This window comes from Urocitellus parryii, chromosome 6, assembly GCF_045843805.1.
Source record: "Urocitellus parryii isolate mUroPar1 chromosome 6, mUroPar1.hap1, whole genome shotgun sequence".
Taxonomy (NCBI): Eukaryota; Metazoa; Chordata; class Mammalia; order Rodentia; family Sciuridae; genus Urocitellus; species Urocitellus parryii.
Genome location: NC_135536.1, coordinates 103,246,119 through 103,265,694, shown reverse-complemented (window position 1 = coordinate 103,265,694; position 19,576 = coordinate 103,246,119). Strand labels below are relative to the sequence as shown.

The 19,576-nt window shown below is 42.7% G+C and overlaps 1 protein-coding gene across 1 annotated transcript in view; it reads left to right on the top strand.

Annotated features, from left to right (window-relative positions):
- The window catches only part of Aldh1a2 (aldehyde dehydrogenase 1 family member A2), a 90,023-nt gene extending 72,219 nt beyond the window's left edge, over positions 1 to 17,804 (top strand). Inside the window, exons 8-13 of the mRNA XM_026384810.2 lie at positions 4,025 to 4,127; positions 5,808 to 5,992; positions 7,395 to 7,559; positions 8,265 to 8,422; positions 9,179 to 9,253; positions 15,994 to 17,804. Of these exons, the coding sequence (XP_026240595.2) occupies positions 4,025 to 4,127; positions 5,808 to 5,992; positions 7,395 to 7,559; positions 8,265 to 8,422; positions 9,179 to 9,253; positions 15,994 to 16,066 (759 nt within the window). The 3' untranslated portion in view covers positions 16,067 to 17,804. The remainder of the gene's footprint in view (positions 1 to 4,024; positions 4,128 to 5,807; positions 5,993 to 7,394; positions 7,560 to 8,264; positions 8,423 to 9,178; positions 9,254 to 15,993) is intronic.
- Positions 17,805 to 19,576: the final 1,772 nt, after the last annotated feature.

The window sequence follows — 19,576 nt, the reverse complement described above, 5'->3', positions numbered from 1 at the left end:
TGTTTACTGGAGAAAATTGGGGTTAATGTTTAATGAAGGAAATTCTGAAAACTGGAGTTTTCAGAAATGTTCTATCCTGAGGCCACTTCAGATGGAAGTGGTTCTCCAGTGGCCTAACATTTCCAGTTCTTTCTTGAGGCTGAGCTGCAAATTGACCTTTGTCCAGAGATGAAGAGGAAAGACACTATTCATCTAAGATTTGCCTTGCAGTGTTTAGCATAAATTTGGTTTCTAAGGAAAGACTGGCAAAGCATTGCCACAGGAAAAATTATTCTTAGGTTTTCTTCTCTAATGACCATGAACTGAATGAGATCTTCAAGTAGTTACTGTAGTCATGAAAATAATCACTGGGCGACATTCCTGGTGGCAAAATATATTAACCTGGCGAATGGCCTCATGAATTTCTTGGAGTAGGGCTAAGAGAAAAGTATGCCGGGGTGTGGGGGGGGGGCGCAGCACTCTTCACCTACCCCACACATTTATGCAGCATCTCACTATGTGTAAACCCATGGTTTCTGCCTGCTCTTGCTTGTTTCTTAAATGTAAATTTGAAGACATAGTATAAGTTTTATAACTTGACTATTTGTGAATGGCACTTGTGTCTCTAAGAGGCTGTATATCTGTTTCCTTTCAAATCACTCTTGAGTGTAAGGGGAAGATGTCAGTGATACGTGGCAAAAATTAGGTGCACAGTAGACAAAGAAATGGAGGCAGAAAGAGGATGGAAGAAAGGGAAGGAGAGGGAGTGACCCCAGGCTCAAACCCTAGAGTCAGTCTACAGAGTCCAACCAGTTTTGCTGTTGGCCAGATGAGTTATCTGATAATGTTCATTTACTTTTAACTCAATGATCATCTCTAAAATGAGATAATACCTACTTCATAGGGGTTTTGAGAGGCATAAATGAATTTCGAACTTAAGGAACTGTCGTAGACTGACTCTTGTAGTGAACAGTATGCTCATGAATTCCAGTCACTTGTCTTCTAAGAAAACACTTAACCTGCTTTCCTTCTAGGACTTTAAAATGTGTCCACATCAGTTAATGTGGAGCAGAAAGAAACTCCTGAAATTCCTCACAGGAGCAGGCAGTCACAGATGGTAGCATTTTTCAGGTGCTCCCCTTGGCTGCTGGCATGAGTTGAGGGGTTGCTGATTCTCAAGTTGTCCTTAGGTATGAGTTTCCCCCTTTACTAAGTGTCTCAAGCTCTAGTAATAATTTCCACTTACCACTGTTTTCTTATGAGAGCAGAGGGCCACCATATTCTTTTTTTCTTTGTGTATACACATTTTCTTAAGAGAATGTGTTTGAAAACAGTGCATTGACTGAGCCCATCTCCTATGGAGTTTGCCTGGAGACAGAAGAGATCCAAGAGAAGGGGAAATTTAGCTGGTGGGACAGAGTGCCCATTAATCTTTAAGATCTGTTAGCATTTCCTAACATCTCAGTAAGTAACTCTGCAAAACAAGAAACTAATTCCACTTCCTTTAGAGACATCATTCTCCTCTCCTTTTCCATAGTTAGGATCTCTCAGAATGAGGTTATATTTTCTAGAAAACTTTTACAGTGAGGCAGAATTACAGTGAGAACACAAAAGCATTTAACCCATCTAATGAGTAACAGTGAAGACTGGTGTGGGTGTGGAGAAAGGAGGCCAGAGAGTAACCTGGTGTTTTCTTGAAGCAGTTAATATGCATGTATGGTTTTGGAGATCTGGAGACCTACTTTGGAAGTCTAGTAGTATCTGTCCTTACAGACACCTTGATATCTTTCCACATAACTTGGGAGAAGAGAGTCCCCTAGCTTCTCACACTTGTGCATGATTAGCATGTATGTACACTTACTGTGTGCCAGGCTGGGATCTAAAGGCCATCTTTGTTAAATCACTGAATCCTCAGAACATCTCTAAATCTGATGTACACACTGTTGTTTTTGTAAATTTTTATTGATTCTTTTTAGTTATACATGACAGAAGAATTCATTTTTATATAATTATTCAAGCACGGAATATACCTTGTTCTAATTAGGACCCCATTCTTGTGGATGTACACAGTGGTGGTGGGATTCACTGTGATATAATCATATAAGTACATAGGAAAATTATTTCAGGTTCATTCTACAGTCTTTCCTTTTCCTACCCATCTTTCCTTTCCTTCATTCCACTTTGTCTAATCTATTGAATATCTATCCTTCCTCTCTCTTCCCTTATTGTGGGTTAGCTTCCACATACAGCAAAAACATTGTACATTTGGCTTTTTGGGGACTGGCTTATTTCACTTAGCACAGTAGTCTCCATATCCACCTATTTACTTGCAAGTGCCATAATTTCATTCTCTTTTATGACTGAGTAATACTCCATTGTGTATATATACCACATTTTCTTTATCCATTCATCTGTTGAAGGGCATCTAGGAATGTTCCATGGCTTAGCTGATGTGAATTGAGCTGCCATAAACATTGATGTGACTATGTCAGTGTAGTATGCTGATTTTAAATCCTTTGGATATATACCAAGGAGTGGGATAGTTCAGTTAAATGATGGTTTCATTCCTATTTTTTGAGGAATCTCCATACTGCTTTCCAGAGTGAATTTACCAGTTTGCAGTCCCACTAGCAGTGTATGAGTAGTCCCCATTTACAGAGAAGGAAACCAAGGCTTAAAAAAGTTAAATAATTTCCCAAGGCCAAACAGTTGGTAAGTGGTGAGCCAATAACAATCCCAGGCATTCAGGCTCTAGGGTCTTTTGACCTTACATTATATAACCCTCCACTGCCTGAAGACATATTAGCCCTCCTGAATCTCAGCAAGAGGCTGAGTGAGCCAAACATGAATGTGGCATTTCTCTTCTCCAAGCTTTTTAAATATTTAATTTTCAGTAGATCTCCAGGCACAAGTAGCATTTTTTTTATCTCAATAAGACCAAATTGTCTGTATGGGTGGCTCCGCATTTTCCATAAAGTACCTCGGTTGTCCAGTAGAGTAGCACCCTGTTATAGGGTGGTTCTCCCAGAGTAGTTACTGAGGTGGAGTTTGGGATGCAGGATATTTACTAGGGATCTCTGGTGAAGAGGAATGGACACAAGGGAAGTTGAATTGTAGTGCAGGTCTGAGATAACCTTGACCAGCCATCTGGAACATGGTGGAACACATGAGTTCCCTCAGAGGGGTCATATGATGGGCTAAATGGGCAAGGCCTGCCACTATTAGTGAGTGGATGTGAGCCACTCCGGGGTGGCATCCCCTTAAACAGGGAGCTCTGTTCAGCTGAGGCAGACCCTAATGGAGTTAGCAGCTGCTGGCTGACTCCTGACAGCACTGCCTGCCACTGCATTCTTCTTTGAGCAGGGCTATGGGTGGTACATCCTTATTTCCAATTTGAAACTTTATATTTCATCATAAATGTGAGTCAATGGCAAATGCATTCTCCAAACTCAGCCTCTTGTTTACTTGGATTCTAGTTAAATAGGCATCTACAGTATTGCACAAGTAGAGACAGATTCTCTCCCACTATATGGAAACCCTTTACCATAGCCCTAAGTAGAGGCAAAGGTGTAATATCAATAGTGTCTTTGGACCATGGGATAAAGCATACCTGGCATTTTTAGAGATGCACACACAATTTTATCTTCATTATGTCTTTCAAGTGGAGCCAGTTGGCTTTTTTTCTGGCAGCCAGAGTCTCAAGCTAAAGGCCACAATGCAGTGATGGAAATCTCTAGTCTCATTTTGCATGCCATTTATCTTTAGAGAAATCTTTTAGTGATTAAGATTCCAGGTTTAACTCCCTTTGCCTTGTGTCTTCCATCATGAAACTGAAGCATGGACATTCAACTGTATCTAAACTGCCTTGCATATCTTATCCACCCAAATTGTCTTTCAGTGGATTCTTTTGCCTTTTAGCATTGGCTACTGCCACATTTTTTTTTTGTTGCCCAGAGCTGGCTTTGGCCAGAGCTGACTGGAATGTGGTGGAACATGCCTCAAGAGCAAGGTGTGCAAAAATCCCTCTGTGTTTCTTTTATTTCAGGTTGGAAAGCTTATTCAAGAAGCAGCTGGAAGAAGTAATTTGAAGAGAGTAACTCTGGAACTTGGAGGGAAAAGTCCCAATATTATCTTTGCAGATGCCGATTGTAAGTCAACCACAGATCTCACACATGTTCCAGCACATCACCCTTTGGGGCTCTTTTGTATTTCCACTCTTGCTATGACACACACACAAAAAGATCTTTGAAGCTAAGGGTAATCAAGATATCCTGGGGAGAAAAATAGCTTAATATTGGGGAAGAGTTCTTATCAACTGAGTGCTGAGCAGAGTTCATTTTCTTAGCTGTTTTGATTCTGTGACATTATAGAATAGAGTAGAAGAGTTGAGGGCCTGATTAGCAGAATATGGTGGAAGAAGCAATATTTTGAGTCTCTAAACACCCAAAGTACAGGTCTCTCTGTCTAGATTCAAGTATTCTGAAACTTCTCAACTGAGCCTGATGGCTGGAAGGTGATTAAAAATAAATCCTAGGGCTGGGACTGTAGCTCAGTGGTAGCATACTCGCTTAGTTTGTGTGAGGCCCTGAGTTTGATCCCCAGCACCTCAAAAAGAAATTCTTCACTGCCTCTACCAGTGTTTTCCATGCCTTCTCTGGTCAGTTATCCCAGTACCTTTCTGCTGCTCCCAGGATTTTCAGCTAGTGGTGACAGCACACTCAGGTGAATTCAGTGAATAGACTTTGTTTGGAGGAATTTATAGAGGCTTCAAGCAGTAACCTAGGAAGCCTGTATTTCTAGGAAGAAGGCCATCTAGTCCATTCTGTACAGGTGTGGTCTCTCTATTTTGAAAAGCTCTCCAGGGAATAAAAGTGCATAATTTCATTCAGTCATTTTTTTTCTTCTTCACATCCTCAAGACAGAACAGCTTCCCAATTCTACCACTGAAAAGATCAGAAAATGAAGCAGATTGTTTGAAGTGTAGCCCCAGCTTGAAATTTGTGGAGTTCAGCTTTAGTCACTATTTATCAAGATCAGAATTATTATACCTATTCCTTTTGGGACTGTAGGCATTCCACTGTCATGCCATCAGTTGTTTTCAGTCAGTCATTTAGCAACTTGCAAACACTATATTTATCAACACTATTTTGACATCTTAAGTCATTTCATTGGAGATGGAATGAAAGAACTACATGCTATTCTACAATTCAGGGTCGACATAGATGAAACTTAGTGTCTTTGGAAGATCCATTGGTGTTACAGATTAATCATCAAAATGCTAATTAGATATACAAGACCTTGTAGATTATGGGTTGTGAATTGGCATTCCACAAGCCAAATGCAAAATATACAAATATACAGAATATACAAATTTCCATGCTTAGAAAACAAAAACTGAATATTAAAATATTGATTTCTTGGGTTTTTTTGGCTTATATTCATACATAGCAACATCCAGCCACACTGGCTTCCTTTAGTCTTTTCATTACAGTGCTTGACCACCTGGCAGATTCACACCTTTACATTATCTGCCTAACCTCTTTGCATAGTGGGATCAAGACTGTTGTTATAAATGATGTGGTCCAGTCTTTGTTTTAACAAGAAAGAGACTCAGAGAAGTGAATTTGCCCAAATTCACAGAGCAAGTAATGTCAGGGTCTAGTGAGAACTAGAACTAAGTTGGCTTCTCAGTCCTGAGCTATCACTGTTACGCTCCATGGTGATCAGGATGTTATACCTGAGACCTTGGAGAGGAGAAGGAGTTATCTCCATGAACAGGCCCCTCTGTAGGCAAAGTGGTGTTGAAAACACAGCTGTTTTTCTTGCAGTGGACTATGCTGTGGAGCAGGCTCACCAGGGTGTATTCTTCAATCAAGGCCAGTGCTGTACTGCAGGATCTCGCATCTTTGTGGAGGAGTCCATCTATGAAGAATTTGTGAGAAGAAGTGTGGAGCGGGCCAAGAGGCGCATAGTGGGGAGTCCCTTTGACCCCACCACTGAGCAGGGTCCTCAGGTAGAGAAATCATAAACGTTTCCTTGTTTACTTAATCTCTGGCTAGCACCACAACAGTGGACAGGGTGGGACCCACCAAGGCAACATCTTCATCTTCCTGCTGCTTTTTTACTCTTCCACCTTGTCTTCATGGCTGGAAGTATAGCCATTGAGAGATTATTTATTATGCTTCTCCTTCCCTTCGTAAATTTTATCTCTGAAAAACTATGAGATTAGTGTTGTCTTAAGGATGTTTTGAACTATGGGGTTGATTTGGAGTCTCTCAGCTTTAAAGAAATTCCTAAGCATGACAAGGTGAATCTTGACCCTAGAACTGAGTCGCAGTCCTCCTAACTGCTATGCTTCATGACTTCCTACAGATGCCATACTCAGGGAGGGTGGCTCTCCTTCCCAGAGCCATTTATCCTTTACCAGATGCCAAGGATTCTCTCCATCACCCTGTGCTAGTCTGCAGAGATCACTTGAAGCTTGCAAATGTGTAGGAATGAAGGACTGGCTTACTTTCCTCCTGACTGTTCGGTTATCTCTTACTCTGATTGCATCACACATTGTGGTAGAGTGGGGAAGGCCATGAATGTCCCTCCTGAACAGGCTAACTATAACCATCATGATCTATTTGGAAATGGAACTGTGATTTTAATCTGTATACAGGGTCTGAGAATTCATAGAAGGGTATCTGAACCAGTTCTCATCTGGGCCACCAGACCATGAATTTTCCTGGTTAAGGACAATGTCATCTCAATTTGGTGACCACTGGAGAAAGTTGATGTTATAGCTGAGCAGTTCAAACTCAGATGAATATAGGTTTTTATATTATTTACCATAATAACTGAATGATAACTATCAATGTTGGTGGGGGGTAAAACTGACCATTTTTCTGGACTAAGAAGTTTGCTCAAACTCTTTAATTTTAATCCTCTCCTCTAAAGGCACAATAGGAATTTCTTTAAAAATAAACCCCAGTAAAATTTGGTATGTGACAATATCAAAAGAGGCTGTGTATTAACTTATCTATTTATTTGGTGTTTTTTTGTCATTTTAGTATCAATTCAACTTGCTTAATCATTCATTTGGTGATAGAAGTTGATCTTTCCTTAATAATAATGAGTAATAATTATCCAGTGTCTCTGTTGTTTTGAACCATTTACTAAATCTTCACCTGGTATTTCAGATTAGGCCAAATCATCAGGGCAGTGCCTTATTGGAATCCTCCATATATTGGATTGAACCATACCAACTCTGTAGTTTGTCAAAAGTTGGTAAATAATACCAGTTTCATATGATTTGATTAGATATGATGACATTTTGAAAACAAAAATCATAAATGAGAGGCTCTTAAAAACATGCTTGTTTCCATTTTCATGGATGGCTTTACTGAGTCATGAGGTGATTTCTCCTGTAGATTGATAAGAAACAATACAACAAGATCCTGGAACTCATCCAGAGTGGTGTGGCTGAGGGCGCCAAGCTGGAATGTGGAGGCAAAGGACTGGGCCGAAAGGGGTTTTTTATTGAGCCAACGGTGTTTTCTAACGTCACTGATGACATGCGGATTGCCAAGGAGGAGGTATAGTGTACTTACAAAAGCCACATCTCTTTCTTGGGATGGTTTCTAGGGCATTCCTGGTAGATAGTTTTAGAATTTTAGTCCTTTGTATTTTATACTCAGACATTTCACAATGGCAATAAACATGGCTATGAAAATCCCACTTTCAAGGAAAAAGTTAAACCAAAAGGCAGGCAAGCAACATGGAGGCCAGGTGATGTGCTATGTGAGTGTAACTGTTATCAGCCAGAAAAATAATTATAATAGCCTGTCTCTCACCTCAGTAATACACTGGAAGAAGTTCAGTTCCCCTGAGAATGAGGGACTAGGCTGTTAACTAGCAAAGAAAACTTCCAAGTATCCTCATGTCTATGAGGTGAGAGACCTGGTCCAGGTCAGCTAGTAGTGCAGAGCAGTAGTTCTCAGTTCTGGAGGAGTGTTCTCCAGACACTGTTTGGGGATCAGGGAGAATGTCACTTTCTCTTCTGCATCTAAAGAACACACCCCAAGAACATAAGAGTGGAATTGAGTGATGCAAGGAGGTTGGGAGAGGGGATATGAAAGTCTGAGGTTAGAATCTTATTCTGGGGAAGTTTGGGATAGTGTACACTTTCATGGGGCTAAACTAAAGTCATTTTAAAAATAGAAGCAGAGTAAAGTTGCTTTAAAATGGGGAAAACAGGTAAATGAAAGGCAGCCTCATTGAGTCAAACTATTTTGTTATAGATCTTTGGCCCTGTGCAGGAAATTCTGAGGTTTAAAACTATGGATGAAGTTATTGAAAGAGCCAATAACTCAGACTTTGGACTTGTAGCTGCTGTCTTCACTAATGACATCAACAAGGCCCTCACAGTGTCTTCTGCAATGCAAGCTGGGACTGTTTGGTAAGATCAGAAGCAATCTCATTGTACTGGCTCTAACAAAATTCCACTGGTGGTATAGAGGCCTATGTTACTTCATTTTTCTATGATGAGTAACCTGAGACAGGCTAACTTTATTTTTAAAAAAGTTCTTTAGCTCAGTTCTTGAGGCTGAAAGTTAAAATGGCATGGAAGGGACACTTGATTATATCACTTCATGGCAGAGGAAGCTCATGTGGGAGAAAGAGATTACATTGCCAGACAGGAAACAAGAGAGAAAAATTCAGGTGTTTGGCCCTATCTTAGAACAACCTAAGGGCTATACACTTGTAAGAGCTCTCGGGGAGCACAGAACTACTACCTTAAACCCCTCTGAGGTAGCTCAACAGTGACCCAAGGACTTCCCACTAGGCTGCACCTCTTTAAGGTTCCACACTGTCTTCCAGAATGGCCACCCTGGGGACCAGGCTTTCGACACTTGAACCCTTAGGGGAAACTACTTTCAGGTTAGAGCAGGGCCTTATGCTACCAGGAGCCTTGGTAAAACAGATATCCTCTGGAAGGATGGAGAATATCAAGGACATCCGAACTTTAGCTTGAGAATGGATACACTTCTTACTGGCAAGATAAGAAAATCAAAGTAAATTTTAAACTATAAATAAAGTTTTTGTCTGGAGAATAGAAACAAAAAATAAAACTTCTGAAAGAAATGTCATGCTAATAGTATTATTTCTCTGCAGGTAAAATTCATACTAACAGTACTATGTTTTCTTCTTTCAGGATCAATTGTTACAATGCCTTAAATGCCCAGAGCCCTTTTGGAGGGTTCAAAATGTCTGGAAATGGGAGAGAAATGTAAGTGTCACAGTTGCTAATGCCTGCAGAGATGCAGGGGTTTTGAATGTTGGCCTAGAACAGCACTCAAAACATAGCTGAATTTTCTGACACTCCTCTGTTCACTAAATTAACACTTTGTTGAGCACAAACTACTATAATCTAAGTATTACATGCATGGTACAAGAGTGAGTAAGACACAACTCCCTTATGCTAAGTGGGGACAAAGAAAAATTAATGTACCAATAATTCTATTTAATAAGGGCTATTATAGAAGTATGTCAGACATCTTGTAAATATGGAGCAAAAATCAGTCTTGTCTAGTAGAGTCAGAGAAGACATCCAGAGGAAACAACATTTCAACTTTTAGGAGTAGGCTTTCACCAACTGGCAGCCCAAGGGCCAAATCTGGCCCAGAAAAATGTATGTTTTGCTTTCATGGTGTTTTAAAATCTTCAACTAACACTCCAACATGAGAAGGCTTCACATGAAATGTAGATTTCTTTCTTGTTTCAGTTCCCTCACAAAAGAATCACCAGAGCTGTGAGCTCTGCGGCTTGCCATGTTCCCACCATTCCTCTTGCTTCCTGGGGTGAATGTTGGCCACCATACCTGTTGCCCCTACCCAGTCCCCTCACTTATATCACCTGCTCAGTCCTGATAGGTTCTTTGAGATTGGGATTGCAGGGTTAGGGCATAGGATCAACAGGGGGGACCTACTGAAGGTACAAGTGGAAAGGTTGGTTTAAATCACATCTCAAAGGAAATTCCATGGTAATCAGAAGCTACCAGAGATTTTAGAGCCAAGATACCTGGAGTATAGAGGGTGTGGTGTCTTGGCAGACACTAGAGAAGAAGACCAGTTCGAAGGATTTTACTGTAACAATAATAGGTATCTTAGTTCATTCAAGCGGCTAAAACTAAATGCCTTAGACTATATAATTTATAAGCATTAGAAATGTATTGCTCAAGGTTCTAGAGGCAAAGTGTGGCTGAATGGGCAAGGGAGCTCATTCAGAACCGCTCTACTCCTATTCTTGATGGATCCCTCATGATTTAATCACTTCCAAAAGGTTCCAACGTATGAACTCTCGGGTGACAGATGGACATTCACCAAAGCAGATGTTATTAATTAAATGCCTGCTGTTTATCTGGCTCGATGCTGACTTCTTTTCTAACATTGTCTCATCCAACTTTCACATTGTTTCTGTGGGATAAATACATCACATATATTACGGAGGAGCTAAGGGGAAGAGTAGTTAAGTAGCTTGACCAAGTCACATAGTAAATGGCATATCTGATATTCCAGCCTAGGTCTCAGTGACTCTGAATGCCCTTAACTCCTGTGGATCCAGCCAAGGAAGCATGAGGGCCAGACACAGGGACTCTTTAGGGATAGGATAAGAGCCTGACAATCCTTCTGAGATGCTAATGCCCTGAAAAATAGCACTGTAGCAGAAGTAAACTAGACTCCAGGGGGATTTCAGTACAGAAGCATTTAGATATGATCTTTATTATAGATATTTGAGTTGCCTTTCTAGGAGAGGAACACTTGAGTTGATGGAGAGAGAGGAATATATTTTCAAGGTTGGAAGGTAGTTAGCCATAGTGGTGCACCCCAGTAACTGGAGAGGCTGAGGCAGGAGGATGGGAAGTTTGAGACCAGTCTGAGCAACTTAGCAAGACTCTCATCAACTTAGCAAGATCATGTCTCAAAATAAAAATGACTGGAATGTAGCTTAGTGGTAAAGCACCCCTGGTTCTGTCCTCAGTACCGAGAGAGAGAGAGAGAGAGAGAGAGAGAAGGAAAAACAAAAAACAGTAAAGCAAGGTTAGCAGTGGAGGAAGAGTAAAAGACCTTATGAAAAGTAAGTGTGGCACTTCAGGATTATGTACCAAACCCTTTAGACTAGAACAGAGGTTTACATGCTTCAGATACTTGAGCTTATACTTCTAGCAACTAATGATTACACCTATAAATAGAGATACCTTTGAGGCCAAGAGCAGTTCAAGAATCATACTGTTCAGATGTGAATCCTGGCTCTACTGCTTACCACCTGTGCAACCTTGCACAAATTACTCAATCTCCTCAACTTCCAGTGTCCTCATCTATAAGGATTAGACTCGCTGCTTTGAGGTTTGTCATGAGGGTTAAGTGTTGGCATTAAGTACGCTGGACACCAGCAGTGTCTGGCAAGCCTTTAGAAGGCGTCAGCTGCTGCCATTAGTGCTCAAGCAGGTGAGAGGTAGGTGCTCCTTCTTTTTCTTTACTAACCTGTTGCTTTGGAAGTGCTGCAAAAGTTTTCCTGAATCCCGGGAAATGCCACCTGTCTCTCGTAGGGCCAGGGGGAACTTTCCTCCTTGGATTCTTTGCTTCTGGCTTTAGTGTTCCCACACTGACTTTCCAGCCAGAACCATTAATGATCTAGATCCTGTTCACACTGGTACTCCTTCAGCTTGTATACTCTAGGTATCTCCTCTTCACTCTCATGTGGCCTTAACTTTCCACTTTTATGCTTCAAAATGTATTCTGCTTGTTATTTCATTTCCTGCCTCTGTAGCTGTCTTCATCCAGTCTCTGTAATGTTGGGGCCGTCACTGGCTCTGGGAATGCTGCTTGCACTGACTGTTTTGTTACAGATCATTAACAGGGTGAATCACTGGCATAAAATATACTTGTAAAAAATGGTTGCTGGCTGATGGAGCCTTCCAGGGTAACTCTTGTCCTTCATCATGAGCAAGCCTCCTGCTAGAATCCAGGCTTGTGACATTATCCTAGTCCAGCATATTCCCATCGGAAATGTCCCCTTGCTAAAAGATTGTTTGGCTGTGTCAGAACATGTAACAGTAGCCCAAGAAGTAGAAGAGCAGCTTCTCTCTACTTGTCTTTTAGGTATGGGAGTGATGTGTCCTTCCCACAGCAGTGAGAAAAAATAAGAAAAGATGCTGTTTGATGAGACCCATTTCATCTTATATAAATGGCCTAGCTCTTTGTCTCTACTTACCCCCAAATGCATTCTCTCTTTTTTAAATGATCTAGAGTGGTAGGAAATACTTCAATTAAAAGAACCTGCACGTTTACATCTCATTTGATATATCCCCAGAAATTCCACTGAGCCTTCCATCTGGAAAAATTGCGTTGTTCATGACCTGTAGACTCCATACCCATCCCCAAACCCATCCCCAAGAGGAGCCGGGAAGGGAAGTGACACGGCTAGAAACAAGCTTCAGGGAGGGTTGGGGAGCACAGAGTTCTCCCACAGAGAGCTGTGGGGAGGGCTGCCCTCTGCAGGTTGTCTGATGGGCTGGCCTTTTCTTCCCTGGGGTCAGAGACTTGAGCCATGTGTCTCTTCGTTCTGCCTGCCCAACTAATTTTGTCTGTTTCTCCCTTCCCATCCTTTTCTTTCCTTTCTCATTTAAGCTCCCCCTGAAAGATGGTAAAACATAAGCTATAAAGTATGTGTCACAAACTGAAAGAAAGCTATGAACCTTAGCATTTTAGTAACTATAAACACAGGCTTTGAAAATGAAAAGCATGGTAGGGAAACTTGATCAAGTTGTGCGCACACGTGTGTGTGTGTGTGTGTGTGTGTGTGTGTGTGTGTGTGTACATGCACACCAGAAGTCACCTGCAATCTGGTGAGGTTGTTAAGCATCCTTATCTGGAAGCCAGTCTCAGAGATTCTGATTCAGTAGGTCTGGGCTGGGGCCTGGGATATGCATTTTTAACAAGTTTCTGGAATGATTCTGATGCAGGTAGTCTGGGACCTCATTTTGAAAAATGCTGCTGCAAGCCAGATAAAAGTGCAGGAATATATATATATATCCCAAGTAAATTCTTACTTGTATTATGGGTGAATTTGAGTGATTCCTAAAATGGCTTGCTGGGAGCCACCAAAATCTGACATTTTTTTCTCACCACTGGGTATGCCACATTTGGTTATCTTACGGACTGTAACCTAGTCTGTTGAGAAGCAGGCAAGTGGGCTTCTAGATGTTTGTGTGCCCTGTGCTCTACAGCTGTTAAAGTGACCTCACAGAGATTGAGGCTTTTTAGCAGTGAGATGCCTGTCTTGTGCAGCTGTGAGGATCTTCCTTTTGAGCTATGGAACTGTTTGTGCCAGGGAATTTAAGTGCAGCAAAGAGATTCTAGAGATGGTGAAACAATGGAAGAATCCAAACTTCAGGACTTTGTGAGTGCTTCCCAAAGTGTGGGTCAAATGACCACCTGGGTTCCCCTCCAGACCTACTGGAAACAGAATTTTTGGTGCCCAGAAGGTCAAGAACTACAGTTTCAACAAGCTTCTCAGGTGCTGCTTATACATTCTGACTTTCAGGAAGATGCCTGGGCACCAAGAGAATGGGGTGGCTTGATTGGGTCCTTCCGCCAGTTAATGGCAGAGGCATTAGTATTTCTGTCCACTGACTCCAGCTGCAGGGAGGGTTCTTTGCTCTATGAGGCCTCCATTGTCTGCTCTATGATGGCTCCCTTGGTGCCCTGAGCACCTGGGAAGTCCTTCTTTTGACAACAGATCTATTGTTCTTGGAGTGGGTTGAAATCCATCCCTGCCCAGGAACCAGGAAAAAACACTCCCAGACTAGCAGGGTTTCCACTGCTTCATGCACCCAAACACTGTGGGATCCAACATTCATGTGCAAAAGCAACTGTGAGTTTCTGACTTCATAGACTTCCTTACATTTGTCACAACCTAGTTAGAGATCTAAGTGGGAGGAAAGAGTGGTTCAGGGTCTGCCGCAAGTGCGTGCACGCACAAGCCAGGAAATGAGAAGGGAGTAACCTCACTTCAAACAGGAGACACATGATGTCCTTGATGAAGAGACAATTCAGAATTGCCTAAGGGCAGGGAAAACTACAGAGAGAGCCAAAGCTGAGCTGGTAATATAGAGACCCAAGGCCTGCATGGAGTTAATGAGTGAACCTTGTAATGAGTAGGGCAGTCCCAGTTTGCTCGCCTCATTCCTCTAAATGGAATGACCCTGTAGGCGAGGCTAGAGAACAGGATGCTTACCAGGCTCTCCTGGACTGCTCTCTGATGTCCCAGGGTGGGGGCCTTGTAAACTGAGGTGCCCTCAGGGTTCAGAGGAGTCAGCAGCAGTGATTGGACCCTGTATAAGGCTATCAGATCCCTGAAAGGAACCAGGAGGAACTATTTACTGCCAATCTCGCTTGTAAAACCCAGTTGCAATAACTGACCATTTTGAAAGAGAGCTTTTCTTAATCCTTTCATACTCAAACACGTCTGAGTGTTCTTTTATTTTCTCCTGGTGGAGACCATATGTCCAGAAGACAGAACTGGGAAAAAGGGCGATAGGATGAGACCTCCCCACTTACTTTCTCCCTTTCACAGACATTGAGTGCCTTCTCCCTGCCAGGCATTGTAGGCTGACCATGATGTATGGTGGGGGCAGAAAGCAAGTTAGTGAGCTCTTGCTCAGGGGGACACAGAGGTGCTCCCAAAGCTCTTCCAGTGTGGTGACATCATGGTGGAGATAGGGCAAAGCGCTCTGGGGAACAGAAGAGGAGGGGAGTGCCTTTTCCTGGGCTGTCAGGAGAAACCTCACTAAGGAGGACTTCAAAAAGAAGAGAGGAAAAAAACTTCCTATATTTTAAAGAAAAGTTTAAAACATCGATTTTATAATAAAATTCTTAAAAGGCAACTTTTAAGTGAAAATGAGGGGAAACAGCAAGGTGGAAGAAAAGGGGCATTACAGTAAGCAGGCTTCACCATATGCCTGCCCTCTGGTTTCTGGCAAGTGTCCAGAGGCCTGGGAATGGCTGTGTCCCCTGTCTCCACTTAGAGAGTGACCATACTCATATCTTCTCCTTACTCCCAATCACCTGCAAGTTCTTCAGAGGCTGGGACTAGTTATTTAGTTTTGCTTGTCCTGAGCCCAGCACAGGGCTACCTATAGTAATATCTCAATAAATGAAAAATGATTGGCAATCTTTGATTCTGACCCAGATCCCACAGAGGAAGAGGGCAAAAAAAAATCTTAAAGAGGAAGCTTACTAATGGTTCCCAATGTCTTTTTTAATTGGTTATTTTTATTCCCTGAATCCTTCCTCAGATTCCGTGAGGCTACGGACAGTACTTACTGATTTTTTTTTAAGATATTGCAAATGATTTCTGCATTTCCATGGTGGGCTCTTAGGTCTTCATCCCTGTTTATTGAATCTAAGGAATAATGAAAAGGAATTTAGAATAGCAGAGAGGATCCTCCTCTGAGAATCTCAGCCTTTTCTTTCAGTTGCCATGACTAGCTCTCTAGGCACAGCATCCAAACATCCAGGGGTATGCAGAGGCAGGAGCAGGGCTTTAGGGAAAAATAGCACACCACCCACATCCTGAGGAACCAGTGTGCCTGAGGGAGGAACAGGACCAAGGCATTGGAAGACTAGGGACTTGGTTCTGCCACTGCCCCTGGTGCTCAGCCAGGAAGGAGCATGCCCTCTGGCAACAGCTAACCCTGGGTCTGGCTCTCTGAGTAGCTGGAGTCATTGCGTTTCTGTGTAGTATTATGGAGGCAAATTATCTTTTGAGAAATGATGATTGCATGTGAGATGAGGGCTCTCTCTGCTCCTCAGAGGAAGGCCTGGAAGTCCCATCCATTAGGAATTTTTATTTAAAATCTCTAGGTGTTCACAAGTGACAAACTGAATCTTTTCTAGAACTACCATCACCACCCTGCCATGACTGCCTGGGTTCTGGCATCTGATTTTGCTTATTTCTGTTTTTCAGGGGAGAATTTGGCTTGCGCGAGTACTCAGAAGTTAAGACTGTGACCGTAAAGATCCCCCAGAAGAACTCCTAAGAAGGCTAAGAAGAAAGGCGATGGCCGGCCTACACCACTCTCCCTCTGCTTTCTCTGTAGGGCCCAGCTGTCAGGAATAGAATCGAGCCAAGGTCCTTCTTTAAAGGTTGAGATGATGACATGTAGCAGGCAGGTCACTGCACCACTGAAACAAAGCAGCTGGGCAGATTTCTAGGCATTCTGCAAGGGATCACCTTAATGATACCAAGCATGGGGGAAGGCAAGCATGGGGGAAGTCGGGGCAGAGGTAAGGGGACAAGCTGTGGGACACATCCAATAGAATAGGGAAGCTGCTTACTGTCGCAAAGAACATGATGCTGTCACAAAGAACTTCCCTCTCCAGAGAGATGGCCTTTGTGCCAGCTTCATTTTCTTCCTTCCAGTTCTCCCTGCTCTTCCACCCCTCCCTCTCCTCCAAGGAGATCTCAGCTGAGCTCATTTGGGGCAGATGTTTGGGCCGGGAACAATTTTCCAAGGTTTTGCAGCCAAATTACCATTTCATGTCATCCATTTCTTCAAAGCAAAACACGAAATGGTTTTAGTTAAGAGTCAGACCAGCCTGGAAAGGCCAGGAGCTGGTGCACTTCAGACACTCTCATGGTCAGAACTTGGGATCTTCCTGACCCAATTTGTTTTTTTATGCCCATAAATAACACATGTGAAATAAGATCAGGACAGTGCAGATGAGAGGTCATTGTGTGTAGCTCATGGCTTCTGAGCTTGCTGTAGATTGTGTGTGTGTGTGTGTGTGTGTGTGTGTAATTCTTTTATTGGTTGATCTGGAATAAGGAGTGTTTTTTTTGTTTGTGTGTTTGTTTTTGGTGAGTAATATCTTTTCCAAAGCTTATCTTAAAACCAACCCAAAAAACAATTCAAGTAGGCTTGGGAAGTTGCTCAGGTTGGATTCCTTGCAGAAATAATTTGATTTCCAAGACTAGCTGAGAATTCTTATCACGTGAACTATTTCTGTAATCACAACCCATAGCCTCTTCTGCACCCCAGATCCCAGTGCACCAGCACCTGTACCTCCTGTTGCTGCAGGTGTCTCTCAGGCCTGTCATGCCCAAATTACATGCCCTAATTCCATTGGCAGCAACCTTGGAAAACCTGGCCAAGCCTGAGGGTGTTCTCTATTTGTAGAATGCCAGCATGCCACAGTGTCCACGCTCTGCCAGAGCTCCTCTCACACCCAGTGGCTCATCCACACACCATTCTTGCCTCTCAATAAGTGAGCTTCAGCCTACAGAGGGGGAGGCATGAAGCAGGCCAGCCCCCTTCTCCTAGCTTGGCTCCTCTGCTTTCCCGTAATCCCCCAGTTTGGTGTGTTAACTTCCTCTCCTTCTCCTTCCAGCTTCCACCTCCAAGCCAGTCTCTAACCTAGATGAAGATCATTTATTTAAAAGTACCAAACATAACCTAGAGTATATGGAGTATGGGCAACGTATATATAGCCTTCTATACTGAGCGTGTTTTTCTGCTTTCTACCTGCACCAGTTTTCTATTTATAACCCTCGTGTATTCATGATGTTTTAAAGAAATCTCTCCTTGCTGTTATTTACAAACGGAAGTGCGTTCAGCTGCCTGATGCCTTGACAGTTGCCGGCTTTCTGAGTTCTTCCATTGAATGCCCTGCTCTTCTCCTGTAGCGCGTCCAAGTGAACATACATTAACCAACTAGTTACCTTTGAACTGCAATATAGAATGTGAAATGAAGATTTATTTCTTTTAATTTACTTAAAAAGAAACCTCTGTGCTGGCAATAAAGCATTTATATTGTGTACTCCTTGGGATGATCTGGCCGTGTTGTAAGTCTGTGTCGCACTGGGTACCTTTGAGTCCTTCCCTTGGCTGCTGGGGTTTTTAGCTGTGTTCTCTCTAAGGTCACTAAGCATAACTCTGGGAGGGTATTTTTGTAAACAAAAACTTGTTTTCTGACCCTTTAAAATCCATTTGTGCTTATAGTTTTGTGTGGCAAGGAAATGACTGATTAAATGATAGTTTTCATTCAGACACCTCCATGGAAGCTGAAATGTGGAGGAGTTTTTAAGCCCTAATGTGGGCTACACAAGCAGAGTTCACATTGTTGATGGCACTTGACAGTAGCTTTATTTGTATTTACTAAAGTGAAATGGAGTCCAAGGCTGACAACCTGATGAGATAGTTTAGCATCTGTAAAAAGAAAGCTGTCTTCTATATACTCCAAATGGACCCATATTTTCTACCCTTTGGACCTCCACATTCCCCACTTCCAACCCGTAGACTCTCCATCTAAATTCTGGTGAGACAAACTTGTGAGACAAAAACTAAATTGACGATTGAGCCCCAGAGTAAATCCAACTTTGAGAGAGAGAGAGGCCTTGCCCTGGACTGGAAGTCATTGCTCTGTCTGAGGATATCTGGTCCTTTAAAGGAACTAATGAAGCATGGGAAAATGCAGCCTTGGAGCACCGGGTCAGACTCAGATATAAGATGGGGGTTCCCTGTGACTCTACCTTATTATCAGTACATTGACCCATCAGGCAGAAAATGAGGAAGAGATGGGCCTGAAGTGATAAAATAGACCAGTTCTTTGGAACAGTGCCATTACAGCATGTGCACAGCAGGAATTTGAATAAGGTAAATGAAAGAAAGCATTCTTGGCAAAGGAGCAACCTTTTAGATTGGGGTGGGGCTGAGCTTGGCATACTCCCTTGATAATGAGGAGATGCAGTGCAGTGCGTGCCAGCAGTTGGTCTGCAGGAGGTGCTCCATGGAGCTGTAGTAGGAAATCAGGAGTCAGGGTGGGCTCGAACTGGAGAGGAATGGCAGCAGTGGTCAGAGCACACTGGACTGGAGCCAAGGGGGTGGGAGGAGAGAGACTGATGGAGGTCACTTTGACATTACACTTGTTTAGCCCATAGGGATGGAGAGGAAACAACAGATCAATGGACAAGTCACGAGCACTTGACTGAATGTGAAAGAAGGAAAAAATAAATGAATTTTCAAACTCAGGAGAGTTGGGAAACAGCAGTGCCACTGCCCGAGAAGCTGAAAGATGGGACAAAGTTTTAAGGAGAGATCTGGACTTCAGGCTTTGGACATGCAACTTGTGGGGTGACAAAGAGACAACTAGAGCAGGTGATTGAGAGAGGATTAGAACTTTGTTCAGGTGACTTGACTATGGCATGACTCCATGAAGGGATGACTCCAGAAGTCCAGATACAGAGTCAGCAAGGGGAATTTATAAAAAGATAAGACCAGGGCCAGGAAGCAAGAGCCCAGCGAAAGAAGTGGAGGCTGTGGTCAGAGAAATATGTGCAAGGAAAGCCACACCAACTCCCTCCCTCCCTCTCCCTTCTCTCCCTCCACAAATAGCTGTTACACCAGGCACTGGCACAGGTTCCAGGGACACAAAGCAAGCCAGACATGGCTACTCCCCTCGTAAATCTCACAACATGAAGTATCTCACAACCAATAGTGGCTGGCTTCACTATCTCACTGTAGCTCCTTCACAGATGTTTAACTTACAGA